Source organism: Colius striatus, chromosome Z, assembly GCF_028858725.1.
Source record: "Colius striatus isolate bColStr4 chromosome Z, bColStr4.1.hap1, whole genome shotgun sequence".
Classification (NCBI taxonomy): Eukaryota; Metazoa; Chordata; class Aves; order Coliiformes; family Coliidae; genus Colius; species Colius striatus.
The window spans coordinates 50,616,320-50,631,096 of NC_084790.1; the positions used below are offsets into that span (position 1 = coordinate 50,616,320).

The window sequence follows — 14,777 nt, forward strand, 5'->3', positions numbered from 1 at the left end:
AGATTACTAGCAAAAGCCCCATGTTTTTTGGTGTTGTACATGTAGCTGCAGAAATGCCTGCCAGTCTGTGCTTAAGTGTCTCGGCAGTGGAGTCTTTCAGTCTCTACTGAGTTTTTCCATACTGTAATGCTTAGTGTCTCTCCATGTCCCTTTGCCTGTGTGCATACACTGTTAATGAGGGACGGGGGATGCCAATAGCTGAGAGAAGAGGTGAGATGACCCTTCCTGAGGAGTTGTGCTGCTGCATCCCTGGCTGTCCGATGCACAGCTGTCGCCCTCTGTCTGACGGGCTCGGTCGCTCCATGGTGGTGGGAGTGTGTGGTTCAGCCTCCAGTGCTAGTGTTTCTGTTTGTCTTTTGCTCTAGGCCCAGACCCTGACAGTGTGGAGACAAGCAGACAAACATCAGATACCACGAATTTGCTTTTTGAACAAAATGGACAAAAACAGGGCAAGGTATCTAGGCAGTTGTGTTAATCATTGTCAAAAACCTTGTAACGAAATGTATCCAAGTCAAGTTTCTCTGTTTAGTGTAGAGCAAGCCAATTATGTTAATACTTACTGAGGACATTTTTGATTATGCAGATACGTATTTTTGCGTAATTTTAGGAGTAGTTTCTGCAGTAAATAAGGAACTGTAAACGTATTTTACCATATCATTAATTTTGTGAAACTTGGTATCTGTTGTTTTAATACAGTTTTACATATGCTGTTGAGAGTATCAAACAAAAATTGAAGACAAAACCTTTGGTTTTACAGGTAAGCTTAGAAGTGATTTATTTGCTTTCTTTCAAGTGGAACTTCTTTGTTTGTTTTTTACTGCTGTCTAAACTTTCCACTCTATTTGCAGTTGCCAATTGGGGAATCCAAGACCTTCAGAGGACTAATTGATGTTGTGACAAAGGAACAGATACTTTGGAAACCTACTTCTGATTTGGATGATGGAAAAAACTTTGAGCAGAAGCCACTGCTGGAGACTGATGATCCTGAGCTTTTCCAAGAAGTCCGGGATGCCAGAAATACCTTAATAGAACAAGTAAAGTTCTAAAGTAAATACATAATGTATTTAAACCAGTTATTTAGAACAGCAGAAAGTAGGCTGAGAGGAACCTCTGGAGGTGTCTCTTGTTCAAAGGAGGGCCGACTTCAGCATTAGATCAGATTGCTCTGGCCTTGTTCACATGGGCTGAAGTCTGTCAGGGTGGCATTTGCAATGTGCTTGGGCAGCCTGTCCCAGTGCTTTGTCATCCTTGTAGCAAAATACTATTGCTTTTTTGTCCAATGGGAATTAACAATTCTGTGTTAGAGGCAGATAAATCCCACCAAAAATCTTGGTCCAGGCCCATCTAAAAAGTCCATGGGAAAGATGAGAAAATAACAGAATAAATGTTTCTTTAAGATAGTCATACTGCTAAGCTAAGAAAGAGAACAGAGACGTAATCTACTTGATACCAAGTTCAGCACAGTTGACAGTTAAGAATGGAAGAACTAAAGGGAAGCAAATAGGGATTTACCTGATGAGCAGTGCAGAACATTTGAAATAATATCTCTACAGAGACATGGGACATGGAACAGCTCACATGACTGGAATGTGGTCATGGATGGTTCACAGAATCATAGAATGGTCGGGGTTGAAAGGGACCTTTAGAGAGCGTCTGGCCCAGCCCCCCTTGCAGAAGCAGGTTCACCTAGATCAAGTTGCATAGGAACATGTCCAGGTGGGTCTTGAAGACCTCCAAGGAAGGAGACTCCACATCCTCCCTGGGCAGCCTGTGCCACTGCTCCCTCACCCTCACAGTGAAATAGTTTTTTCTTATATTTAAGTGGAACTTTTTGTGTTCCAGCTTCATCTCATTACCCCTTGTCCTGTTGCTAGATACCATCAAAAAGAGGGATGTCCCAACCTCCTGACACCCACCATTTAGATTGTTTATGTCCTTTTAGGAAAGACAGGCCAGCAAGGTGAGGTAGTGGAGTTGCTCTTTATGTGAAAGAACAGCTGGAATGTACTGAATTCTGTCCAAGTGAGGTTGAGGGGCAAGTTGAGTGTGGGTTAGAATTAAGGGTCAGGCTGGCATGTGTGACACTCCTTTAAGTGTCTATTACAGGCCACCTGATCAGGATAGGGAAGTTGATGAGGCCTTCTACAGGCAGCTGGGAGCAGCCTCAAAATCACAGGCCCTGGTTCTTATGGGGGATTTCAGATAGCCAGACATCTGCTGGAACACCTACACAGCTGCCATTTACAGTCCAGGAGGTTCCTTCAGTGCATCAATGGTAACTTCTTGATGCAAATGGTGGATGTGACAACTAGGAGAGGAGCACTGTTTGAAGCAGTAAAGGTTGAGGGCAGCCTTGGCCGCAGCAATCATGAGATGGTGGAGTTCAGGATCTTGTGCAATAGGAACAGAATATCAAACAGGATCGTCCAGGACCTGGACTTTAACAGAGCCAACTTTGGCCTTTTCAAGGAATTGCTAGAGGACGTCTCATGGGACAGAGTACTAGAAGGTAAAGGGGCCTAAGATAGTTTGTCTCTGTCCAAAGAACACTTTTTCCAGACTCAGAATCAGAGAATCCCAGCAGGTAGGAAATGAAGCAAGGGTGTCAGGAGACCCACATGGTTAAACAGGGAACTGTTGGGCAAACTCAAGTGGAAGAAGAAGGTCTGTAGATCACGGAAGGAAGGGATGGCAACTTGGGATGAATATAAGGCTGTCATCAGACCATGTAGGAGGCAACTAGGAAAGCTAAAGCCTTATTGGAGTTGTGCCTTGCAGGGGAGGTCAAGAACAACAAACAGGGCTTCTTCAAATACATTGGAGATAAAACTTAACACTAGAGGCGATGTAGGCCCACTGTTAAATGGGGCAGGTGCCCTCATGACAGAGGATACAGAGAAGGCAGAGTTAGTGAATGGCTTCTTTGCCTCTCTCTATACTGCTGGAAACTGTCCTTGGGAGCCCCAGGCTCCAGAGGAAGTCAGGTTAAAGGAGTAGTTTTGTTTGGTTGATGAGGACTGGGTTAAGGATCAGTTGAGCAATCTGGATGTGCATAAATCCCTGGGCCCTGATGGGATGCCCCCACAGGTGCTGAGGGAGCTGGTGGAAGTCATTGCTAAACCGCTCTCCAACATCTTCAGTAAGTTGTGGAGAATAGGAGAGGTGCCTGAGGGCTGGAGGAAAGCAAATGTCCCTCCAGTCTTCAGAAAGGGCAGGAAGGAGGAGCTGGGTAACTACAGACCAGTCAGCCTCACCTCCATCCCTGGAAAGGTGATGGAACAACTTATCCTGGGCACTATCTCCAGGCATTTAAAGGACAAGAGGGTCATTAGGAGCAGTCAATGTGGTTTTACCAAGGAGAAGTCATGTTTGACCACCCTGATAGCCTTTTATGAAGATGTAACCAGGTGGATAGATGGTGGTAGTGCAGTGGATGTGGTTTGTCTGGATTTCGTTAAAGCATTTGACACCATCTGACACGGCATCCAGCAGCAAAACTGAGAAAGCGTGGGCTGGATGATCAGGTAGTGAGGTGGATCGTTAACTGGTTGAAGGAAAGAAGGCAGAGGGTTGTGATCAATGGGGCAGGGACTAGTTGGTCTGCTGGTCAGTGCTGGGACCCGTACTGTTCAATATACTCATGAATGACGTTGCTGAGGGAACAGAGGGCACTGACAGCAAGTTTGCTGAGGATACTAAACTGGGGGGAGTGGCTGACACACCAGCAGGCTGTGCTGCCATTCAAGCAGACCTGGGCAGGCTGGAGGGTTGGGTGGGGAGAAATCTAATGAAATTCAACAAGGGCAAGTGTAGAGTCTTGCATCTGGGAAAGAATAACCCCATGTACCAGTACAGGTTGGGGAATGAACTGTTAGAGAGTAGTGTAGGGGAAAGGGACCTGGGGGTCCTGGTGGGCAGCAGGATGAGCATGAGCCAGTTAATGTGGCCTTGTGACCAAGAAGGCCAATGGCATCCTGGGGTATATTAGAAGGGGGGTGATGAGTAAGTCAAGAGAGGTTTTTCTCCTCTTCTACTCTGCTCTTGTGAGACCACATCTGGAATGTTTTGTCCAGTTCTTGGCCCCTCAGTTCAAGAAGGACAGGGAGCTGCTGGAAAGAGTTCAGTGCAGGGCCACAAAGATGATGGAGCAGAGCATCTCCCTTCTGATGAAAGATTGAAGGAGCTGGGGCTCTTCAGCTTGGAGGAGACTGAGGGGTGGCCTCATTAATGTTTACAAATATGTAAAGGGTGGGTGTGAGGAGGATGGAGCCAGGCTGTTCTCAGTGATGTTCAGTGATAGGACAAGGGATTGTGAATACAAGCTGGAACATAAGAGGTTCCAAAGAAACGCATGGAAAAACTTCTTCACTGTGAGGGTGAGGGAGCACTGGAACAGGCTGCCTAGATGTGTTATGGAGTCTCCTTCTCTGGAGACATTCAAAACCCACCTGGACGAGTTCCTGTGTGACCTACTCTAGGTGATCCTGCTCTGGCAGTGGGGTTGGACTCGATGATCTTTCAAGGTCCCTTCCAGCCCTTGAGATTGTGTGATTCTGTGATAACTCACCCATAGTGTTTCCCCTTCTCCCCTCTGCTGGCATTTGAAGGTCTCACATTATTTTGAGTAATTGATGTAACGATGTCAGAAAATTTGGTTGTACTTGAGAGATTCTAAGCAAGTTTTCCCTCCAAGTGAAAAAGGTTGGATTTTTTTTTTTCCGAACTACACTTGATTTGCTTATATGCATTGAATGAATACTTTTGTAGGCAAAAGTCTGGGAGTTTGTCTTGGATATTCATCTGTTTTGCGGGAAGGACTGCCCTCCTTGCAACTTTGAGTAACACTGTGCAAGTGCATGAACAGGAAGTGGTAGCCTCTCTTTTCATTTTAAAACATCAGAATCAGAGAGATGTGTTTTGTAAGATGTGTTTAGTGAACTCTTTGATCAGAGTTCAGTAAAACACATATCCAATTTGTTTTTTTAAATGCCCGGGTTTTAAATGAGGGTGTTACTACTTGGCACCTTATCTTAATAAATGTACTGTCAGATAGAAAGCTTTGTAAGAACGTTGAGGAGTTTTCTTGTGGTTTCCGGGCCTCTCTTGTGGCAGGAAGGGGCCAACCAGTGGCGTGATAGTTTGAGATAAACTTCTGTTTGTAAAATATTTGTGGACACACTATCTATCCTCTTAACAGTCCCCTTAGGGTAAACACTGTTAAATTTAGTAGTTTGAAGCCATCTTGCATACTTTGCCTTCGCTTAATTAAATGAACGTTTTCCCTTGTCTGTCATGTTTTAACTGTTAGCTTGATTAGACTTCTGATTGCTTGTAAATGATTCCTTTTGGTGTTTGTCCAATTGCTGTGGTAGCCACCAGAGGAATCAGGTGCCTTCCGTCCTGTTGAGTGTTCTGTGGCAGTGCAAGGGTGTACCTGAGATGGGGTTTAGAGAGTCCTGAATTTATTTGTCAAGCCAAATGGTACTGTTGGAAAACACAGATGATCTCTTGGACCTGCAAGCCTTTGCCATGAGGAAAGTCGAAGTCCTGAAGGCTCATGTCTTCTTTTTTTTTCTATCTCTGTATCATTTGGCTCACAAACACTACATGCAGACCTGAAACACATTCATGGCTGTCACTGTATGGCTGCAGGTTCTTTCAGTTTCAGGGAGAAGTTCAAGCGTTATCTCTCCCAGTGATGTTTTGCCTGACAGGAGCTTTATAAGTTGTTTTTCACTCTTTTGTTCCCCTACCCCGTTCTTGCTCAAAACCTTCATTTCTGTAATTTTCTGTCATTTGAGCTTATGGTCTCTGAACTCTTTAAAGGCTTTGTTCCCGCTCTGTTTAGCTACATATCCTAAATAACTAAGACTTGTGTCTTAATAAAGTGCTGTTCTGTTGAAGGTTGCGGATCTGGACGATGAATTTGCAGAACTGGTTCTAGGAGAATGTAGTGAAAATTTTGACTTAATACCCGCTGCCAAGGTAATTTTTACATTTCATTATTTCCAAACAAGTTTTTACTTATTCTGAAGCCATTATTCTGAAGGGCTGAGTTTTGTTTCCTCTGACACATCCAGATGGACTCAGTGTAGTTTGTGTCTGAGCTGCTGGTTCTTAGTAGCTTCCTAGCTGCTGTGAATTGTTCTGGATCTTCCAATGCTGCATGTTGAAGATAGTGAGGTATGACATTTGTAGTTTAAAGGACTGCTAGAAAAAGAACAAGAACAGCTGCAGATCTGCATAAAACGCTTAGAAATCTTAAAAGTAGTGCCTTGCGTTTTGCATCTACACGTTTGGGTTTATGGTTTGGAGCTCATTAAAAGCAGCAGAAGGAGTTGGAGATGAGTGATGTAATACTCACAAACACACTTTTTAAGTTTCAGGTGTTTGTTAGCAGTATCTGATGGCTGCAGTGCAATTTAAGGCTAAGCTGTAGTTCACAGGTTAACAGAAAACAATTGGTTTTTTGCAGCTACAGTCTGCCATCCGCAGAGTCACGCTGGCTCAGAAAGCAGTGCCCGTGCTCTGTGGCAGTGCGCTGAAGAACAAGGGAGTGCAGCCCTTGCTGGATGCCGTTACCATGTACCTGCCTGCACCTAATGAGCGTTCGTATCAGTTCCTGTAAGTACAGGGAGAAAAGGAGGGTCAGGAACAAGGGAAAAAAATAAGCAGGAAAGCATAAAAGGAGATCATTACAAATCAGAACGGAGCATTTTTGTTTATTGTTTTTAGGTGTTAAATAACAGTAAAGATATGCTGACATTTAAAAAAAAATGCTTTGAGTCCTGCGCCTGCTTTGGCTAGTGCTACTGGAACTGTGTGTATTCCTCTCCAGCTGTCACACTTGCACTTTAAGGTTCTAAAGTCTGATTTTTGTAGACTGGATATTGCTGTTTTACAAAATTGAGGTCTAGGAATCATCTTTAGTACCGGCTGAGACACATTAAATATGTATCCTGCTGCAGCTGGAAGTGCTTAGGTTTTTGGTATAAATGATGGTTCTTTAAAATCTACCTCTCTTAATACTATAATAAGAAACAGAGTGCTTCTCAAGTGAGTAGAAATTTAAGTGTGAGTTTGAGTGAATTGGTTTTGGCAAAGAGTAACCTCGTGAGATTCAACAAGAACAAGTACAGAGACCCCATGGAACAACCCCATGCACCAGTACAGTCTGGGGATTGACCTGGTGGAGGGCAGCTCTGCAGAGAGAGACCTGGGAGTTCTGATTGACAGAAAACTAACCATGAGCCAGCAATGTGCCCTTGTGGCCAAGAAGGCCAGTGGTATCCTGGGATGCATCAAGAAGAGTGTGGCCAGCAGATGGAGGGAGGTTCTGCTCCCCCTTTACCCTGCCCTGGTCAGGCCTCATCTGGAGTCCTATGTCCAGTTCTGGGCTTCCCAGCTCAGGAAAACTTCTGGAGCAAGTCCAGTACAAGACCACCAAGATTCATCAGGGAACTGGAGCATCTTTCTTATGAGGAAAGGGTGTGGGACTTGGTGTTATTTAGCTTGGAGAAGACTGGGAGGAGACCTTATCAACACTTATGACTACGTAAAGGGCAGGTGTCAGGAGGATTAGGTGAGTCTTTTTCCTGTAGTGTCCAGTGACGAGACAAGTGGTAACAGGCACAAGCTGGAACACAGTATGTTCCACTGGAATTTGAGGAGAAGCTTCTTTACTGTGAGGGTGAGGGAGCCCTGGCACAGGCTGCCCAGGGAGGGTGGGTGTGGAGTCTCCGTCTCTGGAGGTTTCCAAACCCACCTGGGCATGTTCTTATGTGACCTGATTGAGGGGAACCTACTTTAGCAGGGGTTTGGACAGGATGATTCTAGACGTCCCTTCCATTCCCTACTGTTCTATGGGGATTCTGTAATCCTACAAGCATACTTTTTATTCTGCTTTTTATTTTGCAGGCAGTGGTACAAGGATGACCTGTGTGCCCTAGCATTTAAAGTTCTTCATGATAAGTGTCGTGGACCACTGGTTTTCGTCCGCGTTTACTCGGGTTCACTGAAGCCTCAGTCAGCTGTATATAACATTAACAAAAGTTGCACGTGAGTAAGATAAAGGTGTGGGTTAGTGTAGCACTGCAGTGTCTGTTAAAGTCTGGAGTAATGCAAGGATTTTATCTTCAGGGAGAGAATGAGCCGCCTACTCCTGCCTTTTGCTGACCAGCAAATTGAAATACCATCCCTGATGCCTGGCAACATTGCTCTTACTGTTGGGTTAAAACAGGTAATGGAAAATACCAATTCTGTGAGTGAGCTTTCTGCTTCTGTGGCATTGTATGTCAGATGGGTTCTTGATTGTTGTGACGGATGTAAACTTGCTTTATTTGAAGTACACATGCTTCCTCCTAAAATGAAATATTGCCACGTACAAACATCAGTAATTGACCTGGGAAATGCAGCACTGATAACACAGACATGACTGAAAACTGAACCTGTCTTTTGATAGGGCTCCAAGTTTGTGCTTATAATGTAACTCTTAAAATACCAGAGGGGTTGTGGAGTCTCCTTTCTTGGAAGTCTACAAGACCTGCCTGGACATGTTCCTATGCGACCTGATCTAGGTGAACCTGCTTCCGCAGGGGGGTTGGACTGGATTATCTCTAAAGGTCCCTTCCAACCCCTACCATTCTATGATACCACATAATGCCACCAAGAGACCTCTTGTGGGAAAGACGTTCCAAATAAGTTACCCAAAAGCCACAGTTTCACTTCAGTTCAAATATGTTTGTATCATGCTTACTTACATTAGTTTACTGTTTCAGTGTTTTATGGTATGAACAGGCTGCTTAGATCTCATTTGCACAGATTCTCTGAAGTGTAACCAACCTTGGCATACATAAGCAAATTTTCATTTACCAATCCTGTTCTTTGTGACTTTGTGTCTTGAGTGATAAGTTACATTTAAAATGCAGAGAAGTGGACAAAGAAGTGTCAGTCTGAGTTGGAGGGCAGTTTTCCTTCTTTCAGAAGAGAGAAGTTACAGTAGTTGATAAGTAAATAAGTGGAGTTTAGCACAAGAGGTTTTGAGGAAAAGTGATAGTCAGATAGAGGGTGGTTTTGGCACTGTTTTTTTCATATCCCCTCCTCTCCCTGTCCTGTGTCTTGTGGGTGCTGATCTGTAGAGTGCCACTGGAGATACCATAGTGTCATCAAAGGCTTCAGCAGTAGCTGCAGCACGCCGAGCTGGAAGGGATGCTGGGGGAGAGAAGAGGCCTACCAGTGACACAGAGAGCCTTCTGCTGGCAGGCGTTGAGATCCCCGACCCAGTCTTCTTCTGTACAATAGAGCCTCCTTCAATGGCCAAGCAGCAAGGTACAATGTAGCTGCCTCAGAATGTGATAAGATATTTCTACAAATGAGTTATTCAAGCACAACCATACCTTCCTCTGTCAGGAACAGTGCTTGTACCCAGTCCACACACACCTAGCTCACATGAGTGAGTTGCACAAATTGATCAACTGGTGATCTCATGAGGCCCTTTTTGGTGTTTATCACAGGTGATATGTTTTAGATCATGGTTGTCGATATTCTTTGCCATTAGTATGTCAAGCAGTAATAGTAGTATTGCTTTTCTAGTTTTTGTGTCTATAAAAGTTGTAGTTCTTCATTTTGAAAGAAGAGGTGGAATAATTTTCACTTTCTACAACCATGCTTGGTTTTGCTGCAGTCAAGCTGGTGTGTTCCGAGTACAACCTTCAAAAGTGGGGTTTTTTCTTCACTGGCAGTTCTACTCTATGGTGTGAAGTCTTCACAAATGCAGCGTGACTTGTAATATTTTGGTTGTTCAAGCCTTTGGAAATACAAACTTTAAACTCTCTGTCTCCATCCTAGCAAAGCTGAGCTCAGCTGGGGGTGAAGAAGAGAAAGGATAAGTACCAGTGTAGTATGATGGAATGGAACAAGGTAGAACAGAGGTTTGGAGCAACATGTCTGCAGGCAGAGCCACTTGGTTCTAAGGTGCTCCTGTTTTTGAGCATTTTGGATGTTTTGTTTTGTGTGTTTTTTGGTTTGTTTTGAGGTTGTTTAGTTTTGTTGGGTTTTTTTTGCAAAGTCTGTAAGGTAGATAAATGCAGTCTCAGCTGTGAGTTTGCCTGTAGCTGGCTTCCTTAGCAGCTGAAATGATGGGAAATTGGAAAAAGGTAATTTGTGTTTGAACTTTTTTGTGGTGGACTCATCTTGAAATATTTAGGCAAGTCATGTAAGAGTTAGTTGGCGATTTTTTCTTGTATGTAAAAAGGCAGAAGTACTTTTTAGTGGCTTGAGGAAGCACTTGCAGGTTCCATTCTGTCTTCATACAAAATATCACTCTAGGAATGGTATTTTTAATAGTTAAGCACTCTATAGCATGCAGTTATTTGTTGAAGAGGATCAGAAGTTGCTGGTGATTTGAGTTGACTTTGCCATAATCTGTGCTTCTCCAGGGTTCTTTTAATTGCTTCTGAGAATATGATTTGACCTTATGAGTAAAGTGATGTTTAGGTTTTCATTGTGAATCTCAAATAAGTTTCTTTAGATACAGTGTTTGTTGTTTATGTGCAGACTTGGATAACGCATTGAGCTGCCTTCAGCGTGAAGACCCGAGTTTAAAAGTGAAGCTAGATCCTGACACAGGACAAGTAAGATGAATCTTCTACTCCTCACCTTGTAACCAAGCTTTATTTTAGAATGCTCAAGTGCACCCTTCAGTGGGTTCATTTACATATGGAGACTTTCTTGAATAAAAAGGACCTTGTCAATATTGGTGTCATCTATGTACAGAGTCCTGTGCATCAAAACTGAACTGGAGCCCTGTCCACTTGTGCTTCTGCAGAGTAGAGATTACCCTGTGCTCCACTTGTTTTGGACAGTTCAGTGTTTTAAAGTGTTGATTACGTAGTCTGTAACATGATGTAGGATGACCTTTTTAACAGTGGTCACAGCAGTGGTAATCATGCTCTCATTTACATGGTGTTTATGTCAGATGACCCAAAGCAGTCCTGTTTTCTCTCTAGGCTTCTTAGTGCCTTGGAAATACTCCACCTTTTGTTGGGAGTAAGTCCTTGCTTAAAGTTTGTATTAAAAGATGAGTGTTCCACGTTTTCACTCTTCCCTCTTAACTCCCTTCCTACTAGACTATCCTTTGTGGCATGGGAGAACTACACATAGAGATCATTCATGACCGAATCAAACGTGAATACGGAATTGAGACTTATTTGGGACCTCTGCAAATTGCGTACAGAGAAACCATCCTAAATGCTGCCCAAGCTGCAGGTAAAATGAACAAATGGTTTCGTAGCTTGGTTTACTTTAAATGATCTTATGAGCAACTTTTGGGTGAATTTTATGTATTCATTTTTATCCCAATAGGTTGTTTCACTTTGTTTTTTTAACCCTGCAGATACATTGGACAAAACAATAGGAGATAAAAGACATTTTGTAACTGCAGAGTTAGAGGTGAGGCCCAGATTAGGGGAGAGAGCAGCGACAAAACCCCTCATCGAGTATGCTGCAAGTGTCATTGAAGTCCTAACCGAAGAACTCCAAGGAGCTGTAGAAAATGGAATCACCAATTCGTTCATTCAAGGTAAAGGATGTGCTGTGACAGCTATACTGGTGATACGTTTCTATAAAAAGCGATTTGTTTCTAGTAGGAAAAACTCCTTGGTAGCTTGAAAACTAAGATACTACCTGTTAACAGTAGATGGAAAGGACAACTCTGAACATTCCTTAACTGCAGAAACCTCAAAGCATGTCTTGGTCTTAAGGCTAGTTTCTTCTCGGCCACTCAGCAGTGAGCTTGGAGTTCTTTTGTTTTTTAATCTGGTGTAAGAGATAAGGTACTTACTTGGTGACATAAATCACAGTGATGTGACAAGAAGTGGTTTTGGAGGCTAACATGTAAATACCACACTTCTATTACTTACTGACGTTTTTTTGATGTTAAGTCCATGAAACTATAAAATAAAAAGCCTTGCCTAATTGCAAAGTATAGGCTTTCTAAAGGACTAAAAGATCCTCTATTCAAAAAGGGAAGTATTTAATAGCTTTTCAGGGCCAAAGAACAGTCAAATTATCAGGTGGTGGCTTGTGAGTATCAATCATTCTGGAAGCAGTAGCACGAGCTGGTTTTTTCCATGTTGCTTTGTTGAGTTGGAAAGCAGCTCTCGTCTCTGGCTGTGAATCTTGCCCGTGTCCTTTCTCATGCTCCTTGAAGACACATCAGAACCATGCTGTCTCCAGCCTAAAACTCAAACTACTTCAAGTGCTTTCAAAAAAATAAAGAATAGATCTGTCTGGCCATGTTCTCTGCAGGAAAAGAGCTACGTGTTTTTCTCAGATGTGGTTCAGATCTCCCATCCAGTCCAATACAGTTTGTGGTCTGAGAGTCCCAGGTTGGAGGGAGATGAGCTACCAAAGACACTACACACGGTTCAGCCCTCATGGAATTGGTTAACTCTGCAGTTTAAGTAGTGGATTAGGACTGAGCTTTGCTGTCACAGCATGTGTTGAAAAGGAAAATACAAAAGATATTCTGGCTTCTGGTTACACAGGTTTTGCTAACTTTTCACAGGAGGTCCTGTTTCAAAGGAAAAGTTTTAGATACTATGATGCGTATGTATAATGTAACATGATTTTTGGAAATGGTTGTATGGATGAGCACACTCTAGAACTTCTGGTTTTGAAAATTATCTGTGCTTTTGGTAAAAAGATTAAGAAAGTATGAGTCTACACTCCTTTGTCTCTTTTGGGAAAGCTAGGGTGGAACAAGACTGGTACATGTGCCCTTGTGGGAAAGGAGTAAGTTCCAATTTAATCCTGCAAGGTTTTTTGCATGCCTCTTAACAGTCTGAAAACAAAAATGCTTTTTTATCCCCCCCTCCACCTTTTTTTTTTGTATGTCTAGGACCCTTGCTTGGATTCCCAGTCCAGGATATAGATGTGATGATGCAGTCACTGACAGTGCATCCTGACACCTCCCACACAATGGTGTCAGCCTGTGTCTCCCGCTGCATGCAGAAGGTACAGTGAAACTGCAAGCTGTTGTAGAACACAACAGCAGCAGGTACTGCTGGGAAAATATGTGCATATCAATGTCTGGCAATTGCCCTTCTCTGACAGCATAATGCCCTTGCTGGGGAGTTCTTAGCTTTTGGAAGGGAAATTCGAGAGGCTGTGTTAAGTACCTACTATGTCCACTTTATTAGAAAGAAAAAAAGAAATAAATAAAAAGGACTCAACATAACTCTCCTTCCCGACACACAGGCTTTGAAAAAAGCTGGCATACAAATACTGGAGCCTGTGATGGACCTAGAAATCACCGTGAGTGAAGGTCATCTGAGCGCAGCCCTCGCTGACCTTGCACAGAGGAGAGGCAGCGTGCAGGAAATCCAGAGTCGTCAGGACAACAGAGTTGTGGTTGCTGCTGTTCCACTAGCAGAAATGATGGTATGGGGTTACCTCATTAACAGTAAAATGCAGATCGGATGCTTTTTCATGTGCTTAAAAATAACTGGGGTTCAGTTCACTTTTCCAGTTGTACAGATTAGTAAGTTTGGAATTAATGCTTTTTATTGCACTTTTTATTATTGAAGGTCTGAAGCAAGAGCCCATCAATCTAGTAGTGTTTTTGTACCTGATTCAGATTGTTAAACCAGCATGTTTTCAACTTCGAGAAGTAGCAAATGCTACTGCAACAGGTTTTACAGAGAACAGAGTTTTTTGAAGTATATTGACTCTTCCATGTATTGCACTTTTAATATAACTTAACTAACTAGTATGTTGCGGTACACTTCTGACTCTCTCTCTGTAGCTTTCTGTGGTAACTCATCTTTCTAAAGCGAGTAACGTGTTCTCCATTTTGTCCAGGGCTACTCGACAGTTCTGCGTTCTCTAACATCAGGCTCAGCAACCTTCACCTTGGCATTGGCCAGTTACCAAGCCCTGAACAGTCAAGAACAAAGCGCCCTTCTTCAGAGCAGGATGGGGCTGGTGTGATTGCTTTACTCTGTAGAACAGTAATTATACTTTGTCCCTCTGTGTTAAACTCAGGAGCTTGTTCAGGTACACCAGTGAGTTAATCTGGGACCAGCTGGTTGTGGTAAATGGTGAATTGGTAGCTGTAGGAGCAGCCAGTGCTTTTAACTGCTCCAGGGAAGGTTCCAGAGACTGTTCTTGTGGCACAGCCTTGCACTTGCAAAGCAGCTGAAACAAGAGACACAACCAAAATTGGTTGCTTTGGAAGTTCTTATGTTACAGATACCAGCAATGAGAAGTGATGCAAATCCTCTTCACAGAAATGAGCACTAAATCTGCCTAATTTTTTGTGAAGCTTGTTGTCCAAACTTTACCATTTGGACAGCCCCGTCTTGATTTTTTTCAGATGAGTGAAACAATGTTTAAAAAGCAATTTAAACTGTACATGTGTATGACTTCAGTATCATTAGAAACCACTTTGAACCAGAGTTAAGAACTGCATGTAACTTCTACCTGAGTTTGCTTTTAGCAAGTAAGTGCAACAGATGCCGCCGCAAATCAATATCCATGCAAAATACACAAGCCTGGCAGCGTTCTCCCAGGACAGTGATCCCTACCTACCCTCCAGGCCCAGAATATGTTAAGATAGGGAGGACTGAGTGATTGAAGCTGTAATGGTTCCAATTTTCAGTTATCTCAGTAGATAGAAAAGTGGCAAATGATAACATACTTTGAAATAAAGTTTGCTCTTTATTTAAGTAAATACCGTCTTATCTTTTATTTTCCCTCAACTTTAGAATGTAAGGAAA

The 14,777-nt window shown here is 43.0% G+C and overlaps 1 protein-coding gene across 3 annotated transcripts in view; it reads left to right on the forward strand.

The window, feature by feature from the left end:
- The window catches only part of GFM2 (GTP dependent ribosome recycling factor mitochondrial 2), a 24,545-nt gene extending 9,854 nt beyond the window's left edge, over positions 1–14,691 (forward strand). For 2 of the 3 annotated variants that reach the window (XM_062019481.1, XM_062019482.1), the window contains 14 exons: positions 366–454; positions 697–757; positions 849–1,034; positions 5,905–5,985; positions 6,476–6,624; positions 7,918–8,058; positions 8,140–8,239; positions 9,138–9,327; positions 10,555–10,631; positions 11,127–11,265; positions 11,393–11,578; positions 12,899–13,014; positions 13,258–13,440; positions 13,861–14,691. In XM_062019481.1, coding sequence (XP_061875465.1) covers positions 366–454; positions 697–757; positions 849–1,034; positions 5,905–5,985; positions 6,476–6,624; positions 7,918–8,058; positions 8,140–8,239; positions 9,138–9,327; positions 10,555–10,631; positions 11,127–11,265; positions 11,393–11,578; positions 12,899–13,014; positions 13,258–13,440; positions 13,861–13,989 — 1,827 coding nt within the window. In that variant the 3' untranslated portion in view covers positions 13,990–14,691. Of the gene's footprint in view, positions 1–365; positions 455–696; positions 758–848; positions 1,035–5,904; positions 5,986–6,475; positions 6,625–7,917; positions 8,059–8,139; positions 8,240–9,137; positions 9,328–9,846; positions 10,265–10,554; positions 10,632–11,126; positions 11,266–11,392; positions 11,579–12,898; positions 13,015–13,257; positions 13,441–13,860 lie in introns of those variants that run through there. The other variant, XM_062019483.1, reaches the window with a different exon arrangement.
- Positions 14,692–14,777: the final 86 nt, after the last annotated feature.